The 17,929-nt window shown below is 43.5% G+C and overlaps 1 protein-coding gene across 17 annotated transcripts in view; it reads left to right on the forward strand.

The window, feature by feature from the left end:
* The window catches only part of LOC105020523 (transcription factor 4), a 167,429-nt gene that overhangs the window by 89,490 nt on the left and 60,010 nt on the right, over nucleotides 1-17,929 (forward strand). For 16 of the 17 annotated variants that reach the window (XM_029117083.2, XM_034290132.1, XM_034290136.1 and 13 more), the window contains 2 exons: nucleotides 7,924-8,053; nucleotides 8,920-8,969. In XM_029117083.2, coding sequence (XP_028972916.1) covers nucleotides 7,924-8,053; nucleotides 8,920-8,969 — 180 coding nt within the window. Of the gene's footprint in view, nucleotides 1-6,982; nucleotides 7,234-7,923; nucleotides 8,054-8,919; nucleotides 8,970-17,929 lie in introns of those variants that run through there. The other variant, XM_029117090.2, reaches the window with a different exon arrangement.

Here is a 17,929-nt window from a genome sequence, read left to right on the forward strand (position 1 = left end):
CGAACCTTTGACTTTAAATGAGAAGAACGCTGGTATTGTCTTGCACTCAAGTGTCTGATAACTGGCTAATACTTACGGTACTCCAGTTAGTCTGGCTACACTACGCTTTATTTTGGGTTTTTTGGTCATTTTAAAATTTTGGTTTGTTGGGAAAGTGGAAAGATGGAGAATACGTATTTTTTTGCTAAAAGGGCATTGGGCCTCGTTCCACCCCAGTCTCCAGGGTATGTGAGCGCTGGAATCTGCAGCATCGACTGCTGGAACTCCAGAGACCACACTGGTCTTTTGAATCTTTAAAAACAAGTTAACAGTGGTTTAGCCTAATAAGCCCCCCTTAATGTCAAAGGAGACTTATTTAGTCCGACCCAATTCTGATGCAAAATCCTTCTTTTTGAGCAAATGTACTACCTGCTGAACGTAAATGATCAAGCCTACTGACTAGAATACTAACATTTATTTAAAAAATAGCTAGGTGCTAGTGCTAACTAGTATCTAATACTTATGGATGTTATCAGTGTCCGATCACACAGTCAATAATGAATATCAAACAAGCTAGCTATTAGATACGGCTAGCTAGAACTGGTTTGCTATGGTGGCCTGCCATTGTCATATCATATGAAAATTCAGTGATTGTCAAAATGTAGTTGTTAGTTTTAGATGAATTAGCAGGTTCTTGATTTTTAGAGATGAGTTCCACAATGTGGTGAATGGAGAACCACATGTTACCAACGGACCTGAGACAGTTGTTTCTAGAACTGTATTAGTGGGGCACGCAACAGTGGATCTCTGTTATCAGTAGATAATAGAGGGACTTTAGTTCCAGTGGATCAGTGGGTCTCTGGGATCAATTCTCTTCTTTCACCCTTCAACGTTCTCTGAGATTTTCGTTGATAGACGTTGGAATTCCAGAGATATGTTCTGTTGTCCGTGTGTGTGGAAGTGGAGAGTAGCTCAACTCCTCTCATATTATTGTCAGTATTATTCTGCCTGTTTATTTCTGCAATGTGTGTGTGTGTGTGTTATGTGTGTATGTGAGTGTTTACCACGTGCATTCGTGCTGTCCATTTGTGTGTGTGTGTGTTTGTCGGTTTGTGTGTGTGTGTGTGTGTGTGTGTGTGTGTGGAATGATGTTGATTGTCAACAGCTGCTTTCCATTCTCTTCAGATCTTCTGCAGCCCCTCCCAGGAGATGATCTGGCCTAATTTAGACACATCGAATCTGCCGGCATAAATATACACATTCTCTTACTTTGTTATGGATCACAATACTTGCTTAAAACTCTGTTAAATAGTTTGTCATTTCCTCCAGGGACTTTGTAGAATTATGAAGGTAAAAGATTTCTTTACCTTCTATCATGATGGCTGTTTGCAACCATTTAAGTTTAATGTTGTGGGCTTTTTGCAACTCTCCCAGAACTACCTGTAACCCTGGCTTATAATGTTGGATTCTTTTTATTTTTCTACATAATTACAACATCTTAGAGAAGACAGGAAGAAATATTCCTTGTCAGGTATTTGCTTGGGTGGGTTCAAACATATTGTTTCTGATAGGTATAAAGCCCTCATATCTCCTGCACAGAACGGTTTTAGGATACAGATAGAAAAGTCAATATTTTAATGTTACTAACATACAATTAAGAAACCTCTTAATTTGGTGTGATGTGTTCAGAGTTCAGACTAGTGTAAGTGACTGGATGACTGACTTGCTGGCTGGTTGTCTCACTGATTGGCTGACTGACAGGGTGGATGACTGACATGCTGGCTGACTGACTGACAGGGTGGATGACTGATTTTCTGTCTTTCTCACCGACTTGCTGGCTGATTGGCTGACTGACAAGTTTCGTGACTGATTGTTTGACTGACTGGCTGGCTGACAGGTTTCCTGACTGACTGGTTGACTGATTGACTGGCAGGTTTCCTGGCTGACTGATTGGCTGACTGACAAGCTTCGTGACTGATTGTGTGACTGACAGGTTTCCTGACTGACTGGCTGACTGACAAGCTTTGTGACTGATTGTTTGACTGACAGGTTTCCTGACTGAATGGCTGACTTATTCTTTGACGGACAGGTTTCCTGGCTGACTGACAAGCTTTGTGACGGATTGTTTGACTGACAGGTTTCCTGACGGACTGGCTGACTGTCTGGCTGACAGGTTTCCTGACTGACTGACATGTTTCCTGACTGACTGACTGGCTGACTGGTGTTAACCCACTCCCCTTCAGATGTCTCTGCATCAAACAGTAGAACGGAGGAACATCTGGCGCTGAATGGGGAGCAGAGAGGAGCTGTCAGGAGGAGCTGGGTGGCTGTCACCCCTGTGCTGGGTGTGTGTGTGTGTGTGTGTGTGTGTGTGTGTGCGTGTGCGTGTGCGTGTGTTGGTGTCTGTGTCTGTATGTGCATTCTGCTCTCCTGTGTAAAAGGGGTAAACTATTCCTGATGCGCTAGCATGGCCGTAAAACAAAGGAGTGAGGGTGGGTGTGTTTTAAGGGTGGGTGTGTTTTAAGGGTGGGTGTGTTTTAAGGTTGGGTGTGGTGTAAGGGTGGGTGTGTTTTAAGGGTGGGTGTTTTATTGTTGGGTGTGTTGTAAGGGTGGGTGTGTTTTAAGGGTGAGTGTGTTGTAAGGGTGGGTGTGTTTTAAGGGTGGGTGTGGTGTAAGGGTGGGTGTGTTTTAAGGGTGGGTGTGTTTTAAGGGTGGGTGTGTTTTATTGTTAAAACGGCCTGATTAGTTTTGTATAAACACACCTTTGATCCATTTCCTCTACATTTGTCTGCAGAGCGGTTAGTCCCAGGCGGGGTTCTTTCACATGTTTGCATCCAGGTATGGATCTTTGGTGGCTTCAGAAAGTATTCTGGGCCCTTCATTTTCTCCACATCCTGTTGTGTTATAGAATTCGAAATAATCAAATTACATCCTTAAGTATAGGAGACTGATGCTAAGGTTACTTCCTGAGGAGGTGGAGACTAACGCAAAGGTTACTTCCTGCTTCCTGCTCTTACTCTGGCCAGTAATAGGACAGTTAGTGTACTGAGTGGTGGATGAGATGCTGTAGTTTCTCAGACCCTGGTTGCCCTAATGATGCTTCAGTGTTCTTCACATGTGATCTTCGTCCTCAAGCCCTGTAGATATTGGCCTTCAAAGTGGCAGTGTCCGCACTGTTTGTCCTACGCCGGCAAACATATTTCCAGTACAGCTGTCAGTGAGTTGGAAGACACCTGTGAGGGTCCTAACTGTGAGGGTCCTAACTGTGAGGGTCCTAACTGTGAGGGTCCTAACTGCTCAGCCGTTTCCTCTTAGTGTGTACTACCTGTTTTCAAGCCTGCCTGTCTATGACTGCATATTGATCTCAGTCTTTTCTCTCTTTCTCCATTTCTCTCGCTCATTTTGTCTTTCTATCCGTCTTTGTCCTCTCCTTGTCTTTGCTCTGCCTGTGCTATTTTAATTGGTTAGGAAAGATGACAGATATTGCGAGGTGTAATGTACTGTCTGATTCTGGTATAAGTGTTCTTAAATTATTGCTATTTATTCCTCAACCCAAGCGTGATGGCTAATTAAGGCAAACCGCTTTGAACTGATCTGGAGGGTGGTGCTGGGTAACAGGAGGGGGGCAGTCACTGAAGAGGGGGTTTCTGTGCACGTGTGAACACTCCTTATGATCAGTGGGCCGAGACCACCACTCACTTTACTGCCGCCAAGCTTTCCAGCTACTTTACCATACCACCATCCTATACCAGCTACTGTCCTGTACCACCATCCTATACCAGCTACTGTCCTATACCACCATCCTATACCCAGTACTGTCCTATACCACCATCCTATACCAGCTACTGTCCTGTACCACCATCCTATACCAGCTACTGTCCTATACCACCATCCTATACCAGCTACTGTCCTGTACCACCATCCTATACCAGCTACTGTCCTATACCACCATCCTATACCCAATACTGTCCTATACCACCATACTATACCAGCTACTGTCCTGTACCACCATCCTATACCAGCTACTGTCCTGTACCACCATCCTATACCAGCTACTGTCCTGTACCACCATCCTATACCAGCTACTGTCCTGTACCACCATCCTATACCAGCTACTGTCCTGTACTACCATCCTATACCAGCTACTGTCCTGTACCACCATCCTATACCAGCTACTGTCCTGTACCACCATCCTATACCAGCTACTGTCCTGTACCACCATCCTATACCAGCTACTGTCCTGTACCACCATCCTATACCCAATACTGTCCTATACCACCATCCTATACCAGCTACTGTCCTATACCACCATCCTATACCAGCTACTGTCCTATACCACCATACTATACCAGCTACTGTCCTATACCACCATCCTATACCAGCTACAGTCCTATACCACCATACTATACCAGATACTGTCCTGTACCACCATCCTATACCAGCTACTGTCCTATACCACCATCCTATACCAGCTACTGTCCTGTACCACCATCCTATACCAGCTACTGTCCTATACCACCATCCTATACCAGCTACTGTCCTGTACCACCATCCTATACCAGCTACTGTCCTGTACCACCATCCTATACCAGCTACTGTCCTATACCACCATCCTATACCAGCTACTGTCCTATACCACCATACTATACCAGCTACTGTCCTATACCACCATCCTATACCAGCTACTGTCCTATACCACCATCCTATACCAGCTACTGTCCTATACCACCATCCTATACCAGCTACTGTCCTATACCACCATCCTATACCAGATACTGTCCTATACCACCATCATATACCAGCTACTGTCCTATACCACCATCATATACCAGCTACTGTCCTGTACCACCATCCTATAGCAGCATCCTTTGATGGGGCATGTATAGGCATGTATGTTTCTGGTCTGTCTCTGTGTGTCTCTGTCTGTGTCTGTCTGTCTGTCTGTCTGTGTGTGTTTGTCTGTCTGTGTGTGTGTGTGTGTGTATGTGTCTGTCTGTGTGTATGTGTCTGTCTGTGTGTGTGTGTGTTTGTGTGTATGTGTCTGTGTGTGTGTGTGTGTCTGTCTGTGTGTGTGTTTGTGTGTCTGTGTCTTATGTGTGTGTTTTTGTCAGCTGTAGCCAGTGTGCAGGTGCTTCATGCCTCGCCAGCACTTCCTCATAATTAATGACTCCTTCATGTGTACCCCCGACTCCCCCACCTCACCCTCTCCTCTCTCTCTCTCCCCCACCCCACCCTCGCATGACTGGAGAGAACCCTCAGATGTCATCAATTTCCTCCCAACCTCCAGAGGGGTATACGGGGGAGGAATGGGGTGAGGGGGGGGAGATGAATGAAGAGGGGATGAGTCCGGTGTGTGTAGTGGCTTCGGCAGCCAGGACGAGGTATCTCCACCCCCCCCGAGACTCCAGCTGGATGGTCCAAACGTGATCACTGTGGAACAGCTGGATAATATAATACACACTCAGAAACACACACACACATTCACACACACACACACACACAATCACAACACTTTCTGAGACTTGTTTTCCCACCACCGGTTCTAGTACCAATTGGACCTTTTGTTAAGCACTGCCCCAGATGTTGATCAACCAATCCCAGCCCTCGGATGTTGTCTGAGGTCACGTTGAAGATTGTTTTGTCTCTGCGTGCAGTTTGATGGAATTAGCATTTTAGTGTCAGGACAAGTTCTAAGTGGCGGTAGCAGCGTGACTGGGGAGTGTATTTTTCCTGTAGACTGCCAGTCACTGTGCTAAAGCTAGTTAGCATTTCTTTAGAAAGTGACCTCTGACCTCCTGAATGCGGAGACGCGCATGGGTCCACAAGATCCCCCGTCTCTGGGGGAGTTAATAGGCCTGGTGATGGTGATGATGAAGATGAAGACCTGCAGGCGCCCAGGGAGTGCTACACGGCCTCTCCACTTCCACACAGTCACATCTCCTCCTGGGATTACCATCCGGAGAAAATCTCACTCTGATGTATTTCACTTTTTAGTAGGCTTCCATTATTTATTTGGGGTAGCTTCAGACTATTTGCACCTGTTTTTGGCTTTTGTTTTATAGTGGTATTTAAAAAAATAAATAAAATGTATTTGTCAATTACCTTAATGTCCTCTCCTTGTGGTAATCATCATTTGGCGGCCAAGCAGGCATGGAGTGAGATGTCCCCAACGACGTCCTATACGATACTATATGAGCTCTGGTCAACAGAGCCGTGCTAAATAGGCCGTAGGGTGCCATTTAGGATGTAGTGAAAGTGTTAGAAATTAACCCTTCACAGGGTTGCTCCACTCCCTTTCTCTCTCCTTCTCTCTCGCTTCTCTGTTCAGGTGCGAGTCATTTATCTTGGTTAATATCAGCCGCTAGAAGCCAGCTGGGATCAACAGCTCGTCAGCTCTGAGATGTGGTGGGGGGGGGGGCGGGTATGGGCATGAGAATGTTACTGCCACCGAGTTGCCGGGTTACCGGGGCGACACTGGCGTGATAAAATGCGTCGTAGACAATGGGACACTTTTGTTTTAGCCAGCCAAAACCCTTCACCCCCCAGTGTCAACCCCACAGCCCCCCATATTCCCCCCAAATGGGGTTCTAGTCAAGGCCACATGGGGTAGTAAGGGGGAAGGGTAGTGACTTTATTTACGACAAGGGTCCTTTTGTTTTAGCAGCCTGAGGACCCAGAGTCTGGGTCCGGTTCTAGTCCCGCCGCGGGGGTCCGCCCAAATGACCCCCTTTTCCCTTAATAGGGAACTACTCTCTACCAGGGCCCTGTTGATTGTGGTGCACTTTGAAGGGAATAGGGTCCCATTCGAGCTACAGACGGTTAACAGGGACCCAAGAACAGTCCTGTAATTGGCCTATTTAGCCTGTTTAGCATGTGAATGGAGTCTGGCAAAGCATGTATAAGTCTGTTGTGAGAGGCTCACTGATTGGAATTCAGATCAGGGCAAACACTTTCTCCACTTTATAAACTACACTAATTAGTTCAGTCGCTGGGAAGTTTGAACTTCCAAGTCTGTCCGTAAAGTTTCTTGTGCTGTTACAGTCTCTCGCGGAAGGCGACGCACCGCTTTCATCGCCGAGCAGGGAAAATTGTAGGACGTCTGTAGTTTTTCTTTTCCTTTTTCTCGTTTCTCTCTGATAAAAATGTAAAAACCTAAAACATGAACCGGCTTGTTGTTGGTGAATTATTTATCTTGACTGGGTGAAGCGTGTTTGCAGGGCAGTGTTTAACCAGGAGATAGGATGACTGCTTGTGGTAAGTGGACCTCTTTCACAGGTGTCTACTGGTTACTTTGTGTCAGACAGGGAGCTGTCAGGTTAGGTGTCGTGGTGGGTCTGTTTGACGGACTACTTCCTGAATCTGATATGGAGCCGTTTGGTTCTCGTTCTCCTAAAGCTGATGTCTTGGTTCCACCTGTTGTTGCAAGTTGTTAGAGAAGCTGATTGAAAAATGTACTGTTTTTTTTTTTGTACAAAGTGAATTTATTAATTTGGATTGTGATTCTGAAGTACATTTTAAATAATGTTTACCTTTTAGCTCGTATTTAGAATTTTGCAAAAGGTAACTTAAAACCCTCACACCAAGTATTTTAGCCATGTCATTGAATTTATTTTAATTATCTTCAAACAGTTTGTCATGTGTGATTATTTGTCTGTTTTAATGTCCTGTCCTCATTTTCTCAGCATTGAAACTTGGAACGTCTGTCCCTAATTTCAATGCACAGCGCTGTTCTACCAAACAAAACTTTTTGCATAATTTGGTCATTTAATGAATGCGGTGTTCAGGAATTGTGTGGGTAATGTAGTTTCCTGAGATGCTCCTCTGTCAGAGTACACCGCGAAGGTTTGGTTAATTCACCCTGTGGCCAGTGATGTCTGTTCTGTCTGTTCTGCCTGCGGGCCGTGTGAGGTGAGTTTTAACGCCTGCGTGTCCTGTTGGTTTCAGCCCAGTCTCCTGGCGGCAGAGATGGGCATGGGCAGTCCCGGCGCGGTGTCGCCCACCAAGCCCGGCTCCCAGTACTACCAGCACTACAGCAACAACCCCCGCCGGAGGCCCCTGCATAGCGACAACATGGGTGAGCCTCCTCCTCCTCCTTCTCCTCCTCCCTGCCTCTCGAGGGTCCGTGGGTGTCCGTGGTGGTCGGGGACACCTGCTCTCTGTGTGCCGCGGCCGACAGGCGGATCTCTGGACTGCTGTGCCCGTAACGTGGCCTTGCCACCACAGGAACACGACAGAGCGTCTTAGCATGAGTGTTTTGGCGAATGTGATGTATCCACACTGACCTGTCGATGTCTGAATGTTGAAGCCCGTTCATACGTGGATGAGTTATTAACTCTCACTTTTGATTTCAACTCTCATCGCTTTTGGAGTTGTTATTGTTGTTGTATTGTGTTTTCCGCGATGAAAGGAAGTCGGTGGAGGGAATGTGGTCGCTGAAGGGGTGGGAGGTCTGAAGGGAAATACAGATGAAGTGATAGTATGTCAGGACTTTAGAGGGTCGGCTATGAGGGGTCATCAGGCCTGTGAAGCCTCCAGGCAAACTGTCCCCCTCATTTCTACTAATGTCTCACCCCCAAAATAGAGAAATGAAATATATATATATATTTCATTTCTCTAAAAATATATATATATTTTTTTATTATTATTAAATGTGTATATAGAAAGTATCCCTCTCTCCTTTGCTTAATACATTAACAGGTGGGTATTTTATCAAGGATAATTTTTTCTCTCTTCTGTTTGTTTTGTTATAAATGCATTATGGGTAAAATTGTGTAGTTAGATCGGGTGAAGCAGTCTTTTCAAGGTGGTGCGTGCGAGCCTCGTCTGGTACCAGGAGACACACACTAATGTGTGCTCTCAGGTCTGTTTGATGTTGAACATTTTCAAGGTTGTCAGAGTGTGACACAAACTGTGTGTGTATGTGTCTTTTCTGTGTTCCAGAGGTCCAGACAAAGAAAGTCCGGAAGGTTCCTCCCGGTTTGCCATCCTCAGTAAGTCTTTCTTTAATTTAGATTTTGCTGCCGTTTTGAACTGTGCCTTGTGGTAATCACACTCACAGAGTTGTCCATTTTCCTGGAAGTCTATACCATAACCCCCCCCCCATTCCCATAATGATTGGGAACTTTTCTGTCCTACATTTGACACAAGCTATCATTTAATTGCAGTTCAGAAGTCCCCTGTTTTTGCCTATGTACTGTTTTAAAGGCGAGTGGTATTTTGCCCGTCTATAGACAACGGTGACTTATTGTTCGGCCCTAGAGAGGCCATAGTGGTGGATAATGCTATTGTACACAGCCCCTTAATTTGAAGTGAATGATCCTAAAAGTTATGGTGTGTCGTGAGGCCCTTGCTGCCGTCTCTTAGCTCTGTGGGTGACGGAGCGTCTCAAGGGCTCGGTCGCATTGTTCTCCGTTTCCCTTGCTGCAGAGAAATACCCCGGAACACAGGAGAAATGGAGAAGAATGCGAGGAGCCGATGTTGCCCGTGTTTTGTTATGCCTGGACGGCTGTTAGGGATAGGTATTCCAGTTTGTAGATACATGTGGAATGTATTATGTAGAACACAGATGAAGACTTGGCCGTTTGAATGTGGACGTCTTGTCGTGGAACATTCGGACAGGTGTTTCTGGTCTCTTGCGGGGGATTTCCTGAGAATACGTCCGAGTTGTTCTGAGTAATGTTTTGGTTGCAAGGCTTTTTGGCCTGAGATTGCTTTGACATGTTCATTCATTTGGCATTTCCTAGAGCTGTTAATTCTACATCTCCAACTGTACGTATTCTGTCCATTTTCTGCTTTTTCTTTCTGACATTATTTAGTACTTTTGATACGTTTGACTTTTTTCTATTTCTGGGAAGGTTTTTGTTTAGATGTCAAGCATATTCGCCCACTAGAATTTGGTAAATGGCACAGCTGTGTTTCATGCATGTCTTTGTTCACCAGAGATTGCCAAGAACCTTAGCTATAATCCCACATTTGCCGGTATGGATAAATTATATGACAATGCAATACCATTTATTTTCAACTGGGAATTTTATCCAATCAATAAAAGCAGGGGATGTTTGCATATTAAATATTAAATCATTGCAAGTTATAAAACATACTCAGGTCAATAGAAAAGAATGCCCAGAATGTATTTTTTGTTCCTGTAAAGTTACTGGCAGTGTAACGTGTAAACAAATTATGTTTACTTTTAATTTTTGTTATTCAATCAGTGAATTTAAAGTCTGGTATACCTAACAATTAGACTTTAATAATAATATGTAGACACATACACGTATAGATACCCTGTACAATTTTACAATATATATATATTTTTGAATAAAATAAATTTGTATTAATATAATTGACAGGTATTTCTAATTTTAACACATAAAAACACAGTTACATTTTTACTGCACAATATTAGATATTAGATAGATATTGCTTGCGTGTTTCCCTGATTTCCTTCTAAGAATATTTTCCAGCTGTATACATATATACATACATACATACATATATATATATATATAATAGCTGCAAAAAGCTATGAATATATTAACACTAGGACAATATTTTAGTTTGTTCTTTGTTGCATATATTTTTTATCATTAGCACAAATGTGAAAAATTGTGTCCATATGCATTACACACATTTTCAACTTTTCAATGTCCTTAGTTACAAAATGACTAAAGAAGTCCTAAAGTACAATGTGTTTTCAAAGTTGACTGTGACCTTTTTTATGTAAAAAAAATAAAACAGTTAATGTACACTGATCTCCCCCTGAAAATGCTTGTAGGACAACCAGCCTTGGATATTCAAATCTTCTCCTCAATGGAATTTTCTTTATTTTCGTAGCATCCCATTAGTTTATTATTTCATGCCAAAGTGTGTTTGTTAGTAAAGTTGATTTACTTAAAAAACAATTATGCTGTCACAAGAGAGAAGCCTTGAAATAATGTGGTAATCAAAAGAAAATGAGTTCACATTAGGGGGGTGCAGTTTGTGCCCTGAATGTAGTTTCTAATCTGTTATTTTGTTTTGCTTGTCAGTGTTTTGGAGGCCACCATTTTTAAACGGACCTTAGTTGTGGTTTCTGTGTGTTTCAGGCAACATGCAGGTTTTGTGCCAACTCTTGGCACATGCTCATTTACCGACCTATACAGTTTCAATGGTGATAGAAACACTTTCAGTTAAAACATTCATTTCAAAAGAAGTTGTAGAATTTAAAAGGTTAAACATCTTTGCGTCGTCACTTGTGAATCTATGACGTGTTGAATGTTTTGGTTATTTTCCTGTCCTTTGTAACAATAGATTGATGTCCTTTGGATAAATGCATTAATGATATTTTTTTTTTTACTTTGGTTTATAATCTGTGTCAGACAGTGTAGTGGAGGCACTGCAAGTGGATAAGGTCACTCATCAGATAACATTAGGTTTGATAGATTTCCTTTAGTATGAGTCTCACCTCCGGCTTGGATCTCCATCCAGGTCCTTCAGCCTACTGCTGATTGAGATCCAGTGAGTTCCTATCTGACATTGTTTAAAGTGGAGAACATTAATTAGATGAACTTGGGTCTCGTAGAATGCTCCGAAGGAATTGAATCCCATGGTAACTAGAGCGATTTACCGTTCTGTGTGCTTTATTGCCCCCTACAGTCTAGTCTTGGCGTTGCAGCATCGTTTCCCATGTCTTCCACTCAGCCTTCTCCCCTGTGTGCTGGTAAACTGGTCAGTCACAAAGGGCTGACTCTCTGGAATATTCTCAGGGATATCATATGAAAACACACCTTTTTTTTTTATAAAATATTTGTTGGTCCTAATCATACATCCTAATTGTGTGTGTGATTAAGATGTTTAAATATTTAAATTATATATTATATTAAATTGTACTTTCATTCTAATCCTGGTTTTATTATATATATATATATATATATATATATATATATATATATATATATATATATTATTATATATATTTATATTATTATAGCAGATTGTGTTTCGTTAACCTATTTTGTTCATTGATTTAGCATAATCAAAATATGTTTGGTTTTTTACCAATTACTCGGTTGCATATATAATGTTGGTGAACAATGGTGAACAAACGCTCTTAAAACAGCCCAAAACGTACTTTTGCAAACAACTAAGCTCTCTGCGTCGCAATGCCAAAGTCTAGATGGTCCATATGAAATCGCGTCATTCCAATCCGCAACAAAATCCTCCATTGTTATTCAGCCGGTCATTTCCGATTGTGTTAAGAACTCTCAACAGCCTGACATTTTTCACTTTTAATGTGGGTGCCCCAGGATCCGTAGGTGGGCCCGGCTGAAGATGCCGGACCTTTTGTCCCAGACAAATTGTTCTGTTTTTACCATTAGTCTGTCCCGACACCGTTCATTAATAAACTTGTGTAATAATTCAGGTCCCGTCTAGGCTGAGTGACCGGCGTCTTTATGTTTCCTACAGGGTTTGTGTCTTTACAATAGCCATGTTTTTTTTTTATTTTAATTATGACTAATTGGTAGTTTATGTGTGTTGAGGAAGGCACGTCCTGCGCAGGTGTTTTCTCTGGGATAGTTTACTGTCTTTAACTGTGCTCCTGTGGTTTCTTTAACGCTGTTAGCATATGTCGCGCTACGACATTTCCAGACAATGGGAGCTTGAGACCTGAGACCAAAATTCACTGTGCATGTGTGTGTGTGTGTGTGTGTGCGCGTGCGCGTGCGTGCGCGTGCCTACCCTTCTCCCCAGACAAGCAGTAAACCTAATTGTTTGCTAGTCCAGCTGGTCCGCTAGACACAACCCTAATACAACCCTAATACAACCATGGCCCCTGTAATCACACACACACTACCATAATAAAGTCACATGGTCGAGGGAAGAGGAGAAGGGAAACAACAGCAAGTAAACAGGAACGTTGTTTTAACATTGTCCGCAAAGGACCTGAAGGGACAAGGAAAGGAACCAGGTTGTTCTCCGGGTTAATGTTGTCAACGGAGATGGAGAACATTGTTGTAGGTGTGTTGTTCAGATGTCTTTCTGTGGTGAATTACAAGGAGGCAGGGGGAGTGGGGCGACTTTTGGTCACAACCCCAAGGTACAAGAGGAGGGCCCTGCAAAAAGGGTTTTTAATAAAATAAGAACATGGAACAATATTTGAGAAGATATTTGCTTGAAACAAGTGAAATATTCTGCCAGCGGAACACGACAAATTACTTGATATTTAAGGCATATTTTCTAAAACCAAGTGGTATTATCTAGTACAACTTTAACTTTAAGAAGGATGTCCATTATTTTAAAGAATTTTTTTTTAAACTGAAGACAAAATGAAAATTCTTTATTAGACATGTTTTGCACTGGAGGAAAGGAGCGGTATAAGAGATGGAGGAGGTAGGGAAACTGGGGAGAGGAGGGGAGAGGAGTAAAGGGGAGAGGAGTGGAGACTATTGGAGGGGAGGGCAGAGGAGTGGTGGGGAGAGAAGGAGAAAGGGAGGAGAGAGGAGAGTCTGCCTGCTGTCTTTTTGATGCTTCAAGGTGAGGAGTCTTGTAACCCACTGAAGGGTCCTTAGAGGCCCAGAGCCTTTATCATACATTCCATAGAGGTCCAGAGCCTTTATCCTATGGTCATTAGAGGCCCAGAGCCTTTATCATACATTCCATAGAGGTCCAGAGCCTTTATCATACATTCCATAGAGGCCCAGAGCCTTTATCATACATTCCATAGAGGCCCAGAGCCTTTATCATACATTCCATAGAGGTCCAGAGCCTTTATCCTATGGTCCTTAGAGGCCCAGACACACAGGTTTTTCCAAATACGAAATGGAAAGGACCTTTTGAACCGTGTCTGTCTTTACATTTCTGTCCATTTGTCCTTTACGTTTAATCCCCTTTTGTCTCTCTGTCTTTCTCCAACCCTCTCAGCTCTCTCTCTGCCTGTCTCTCTCTCTCCCTGTCTCTCTCTCTTTCTCTGCCTGTCTCTCCCTCTCTCTCTGCCTCTCTCTCTCTCTTTTTCTCTGCCTGTCTCTCTCTCTTTTTCTCTGCCTGTCTCTCTCTCTCTGCCTGTCTCTCCCTCTCTCTCTGCCTGTCTCTCTCTCTGCCTGTCTCTCCCTCTCTCTCTGTCATCTATTGGAAGTAGTTACATTATTCACATCCCTTGACTTTATTCAAATGAGATGTATTTATTCATTCATTTTTCCGTAGTTAAACTTACCTGGACTATGTTTAAACCTTTTGAAAATGTCAGTGGTGTTTTGCAAAACTGGTGTAAACAGCACAGGTTGAAACACACACACACACACACACACAGCTCAGAAGACACTGGTTGCTATGTTGTGTTTATTTTTAACTTACATATCTGATGGAGTGGGGGGGGGGTCACTTAATGTACCGGAAGGGAATGTAGCATTATATGACCTCATGTCCTCCAGCAAAACTATGATGTCATTGTTTTACTCAAGGCTACAACGAGAGTAGCAGCTGTGTGTGTGTGTGTGTGTGTGTGTGTGTATATGTGTGTGTGTGTGTGTTTTGCCGAATCCCTCTGGAAACAGTACAGAAATATTAATGGCTCACAAAACACTCTGTGTAAAACTACCACAGCGCTTGATTATGTCCACGAGACCCTCAAATGTGCTCCCTGTTGAAAGCAGTTTGCCAGTTCTCTACTGTATGTGATCAAACACTGATTATTGGAAACAGGAAGGGGATTGTATGTATTCAGTGGGATTTTGTTAACCAATGGTTCTTCCTGCTGGCGACAAGTGGAAATACTATCCAAGAGGAGAGAGGAGAAGAGAGGAGAGAGGAGAAGGGAGGAGAGAGGAGAAGGGAGGAGAGAGGAGAAGGGAGGAGAGAGGAGAAAGGAGGCGAGTGCGGCCCACCTAACATCCAAACCTGTCTGTCTAACACCTGTCAACTCCTCCCCTTTGCCTTTCTCCCCCTTTCTCATGTAATGATACCTTCATTGTCCCTCCCTCTCCCTCCCTCCCTCTCTCTCTCTCCCTCTCTCTGTGAGCCTCCCCAACATGCCACAGTGTCTGACTGATCGCACGGCGAACGGCCATTTTGTGAGTGTCTGACTCTGCTAATTAAATTAGTCACTAGTTGAGTTGCACATACTGCAGTTGTTTTTTTACAAGGCTGTACAAAGAGAACTTTTGTTTCTGTGAGTTGCTGTCGGCTCTTAACCAGATTCCACTGTTGTCCACAAGCTGCAGATGCTGAAGCTCTCCCTCTCTCACTCCACATTCCACAACCACATATTTGGCTGCAAAAACAAGAGGAGAAATGCTCTCTGCGCTCTGTGACACAGTGATGAATACCTTGTGTTGCCAGAGAGAATTAATATAAATGTTTCCATTTTACGTACATCAGCGCGTTATAGAAACGGTTCGTAGCTCTTGCTAATGCGTGAAATATAAGACATCAACGATATTCACATGTTTGAATTCCTTCTTGCTTTGAGTAATAAGTCATCCTTGGGCTGTAACAAAAATATATTAATTGTTGTTTTCTTATGTATATTTTTTGTTGCACTTTTGTGGTTTCAAACATTGTATTTCTGTAGGGTTCCCCCCCTCAACAAACCGGATGTCTTTCATGTGAAGCACACTAAGGCCATATTACCACCCATTTACAGAATTTCGTTTTTTTCCATGAATCAAAGTAGCTGTTCTAACATGGATGTGGTATTTACTCTTTGATATCATATCTACGTGTTTCTCAGTGCAGCTTCATTTAAACTGACTTTCCTTACAAAACTAAATTTAAACAAATTAAATTACACACACCCACATAATATTGTAGGAGGAAATGCAATGTCCCCATGAATTCTCCCCCAGAGCAGACGGCACACAGTGTTAACCAATAGGCTCGTTCTGTAGCTACATAAAGGAAATGGACTCAATTTCCTCTGGAGGATCCAGAGGGTTCTGCTTTGACCCGCCAGGCCTGGACTGTTTAAATGTGTCTATGGGTCAGTCCAGCAGGCCCTCTGACTACCACCCGTGAGGACGTGTTTGGGAAGTACCACGACATAAGTCAAACCCAGCCCAGGACTTCCTGCGTCTCTTGGTTTGTTTCTCCATGGTGGGAGGGAGTCCTCTCTGAACCTGGCTGTAGTCTTCTCAGCAGGTATTCAAACCTTGACCTCACAGGAACCTTTCATACTTTTCCCTCTCCTAGAATGGGAGGCAACACAAAGTCTCATGTTGTTTTGCTCTGGCATCCAATTTTATTTGTTATTCATAATGTCCAGGAAGAGGAGTGGATCTAGCAGCTAACAGGAGTAAACAGAGACCCAGGTGTCTCTACATCCAGTACCTCTCAGGGCAGCCGGCAGGGACGTATGAAGCATCTGTGACTCTGGTCTGACTCTGGTCTGACTCTGGTCTGACTCTGGTCTGACTCTGGTCTGACTCTGGTCTGACTCTGAGACGGCATAGCTGACATTGGCGCTGCGCTAGTCCAGTCTGTCTGACGTTGGGCCAAAACCGACTGAATTAGTTTCTATGTTTTAGTTGTCACGTTTGCCAATTAAGATGTAGTTATGTGACCATGAACCTGATTTGTTTCCCCCTGTGCTGTTAAAAAGAGGAGTATTCTATTTCCTGTCGAGTGAGGCAGAGCAGTTTTCTATTTCCTGTCTGGTGAGGCAGAACAGTATTCTATTTCCTCTCTGGTGAGGCAGAGCAGTATTCTATTTCCTGTCGTGTGAGACAGAGCAGTATTCTCTTTCCTGTCGAGTAAGGCAGAGCAGTATTCTATTTCCTGTCGAGTGAGGCAGAGCAGTATTCTATTTCCTGTCGAGTGAGGCAGAGCAGTATTCTATTTCCTGTCTGGTGGCAGAGCAGTATTCTATTTCCTGTCTGGTGGGGCAGAGCAGTATTCTATTTCCTGTCTGGTGGAAGAGCAGTATTCTATTTCCTGTCTGGTGGGGCAGAGCAGTATTCTATTTCCTGTCTGGTGAGGCAGAGCAGAGTATTTGGTTGATAGTGGTACTATAAGTTAGTCAGGCAGTAACACAGAGACAGACAGACAGATTGGCAGACAGATTGGCAGGCAGACAGATAGACCAGCAGGCAGGCAGACAGAAAGACAGGCAGACAGATTGTCAGGTAGAGAGACAGGCAGCCAGAAAGACAGGCAGGCATGCCTTGACTTTGTGCTAATTAGCAATGAAAACTTGGGCTTTACTGCAACAAAGCCTAGCATTTAGCTGTGTAAAATGCATCTGATACTGAACACACACACACATGCACACACACACACACACAGTTCTTTTATGTGCAGACTCAGATGAAGGCACTGGCTTCTATTGTTGTTTGAGATCCAATCACTTGTCCTCTCTGAACAACATGACTTAAATTACTGTTCAGATGCCCAAGACACATAGACACACACACACATACACATGCATATTAATGTACATAATGTGTGTGTGTGTACATAAATATAAATATGCTTCTGTCTAACGCAACAAGTCGTTTAAAGTAAAGAGTAACAACTTGAGGAAGTTTTTACTTTTTCTCCTTCCTTTTATGTTTAAATGTTCTGTTTGTGCCGAAATCACAGAATCACCATAAGGCCTGCTTTGCATTTTTAATTTAGTAACTAACATATGAATACATTTGCATATTAATGAGTTGCAGATTAAATCATGCATACATAATGACCTCCTTACTGTGGTGACTGTTTGTCAGAGTCTCCCAGCCTGGTCTGATGAATGCTATTTGATGATTACAATTGGACAAACCCCCGTCTCTGTCCCTCAGACACATTTCAGCTATAAGGGTGTGTGTGTGTGTGTGTGTGTGTGCATGTGCGTGTGTGTGTGTGTGTGTGTGCGCGTTTGCATGTGTGTGTGCGTGTGCGTGTGCGTGTGTGTGTGTGTGTGTGTGTGCGTGCGTGTGTCTGTGCGTGTGCGTGTGTGCATGTAAACCGAGGGATTTGTTTTTGAAAACCGAACCGAAGA

This window comes from Esox lucius, chromosome 23 (assembly GCF_011004845.1).
Source record: "Esox lucius isolate fEsoLuc1 chromosome 23, fEsoLuc1.pri, whole genome shotgun sequence".
NCBI classification, from domain to species: domain Eukaryota; kingdom Metazoa; phylum Chordata; class Actinopteri; order Esociformes; family Esocidae; genus Esox; species Esox lucius.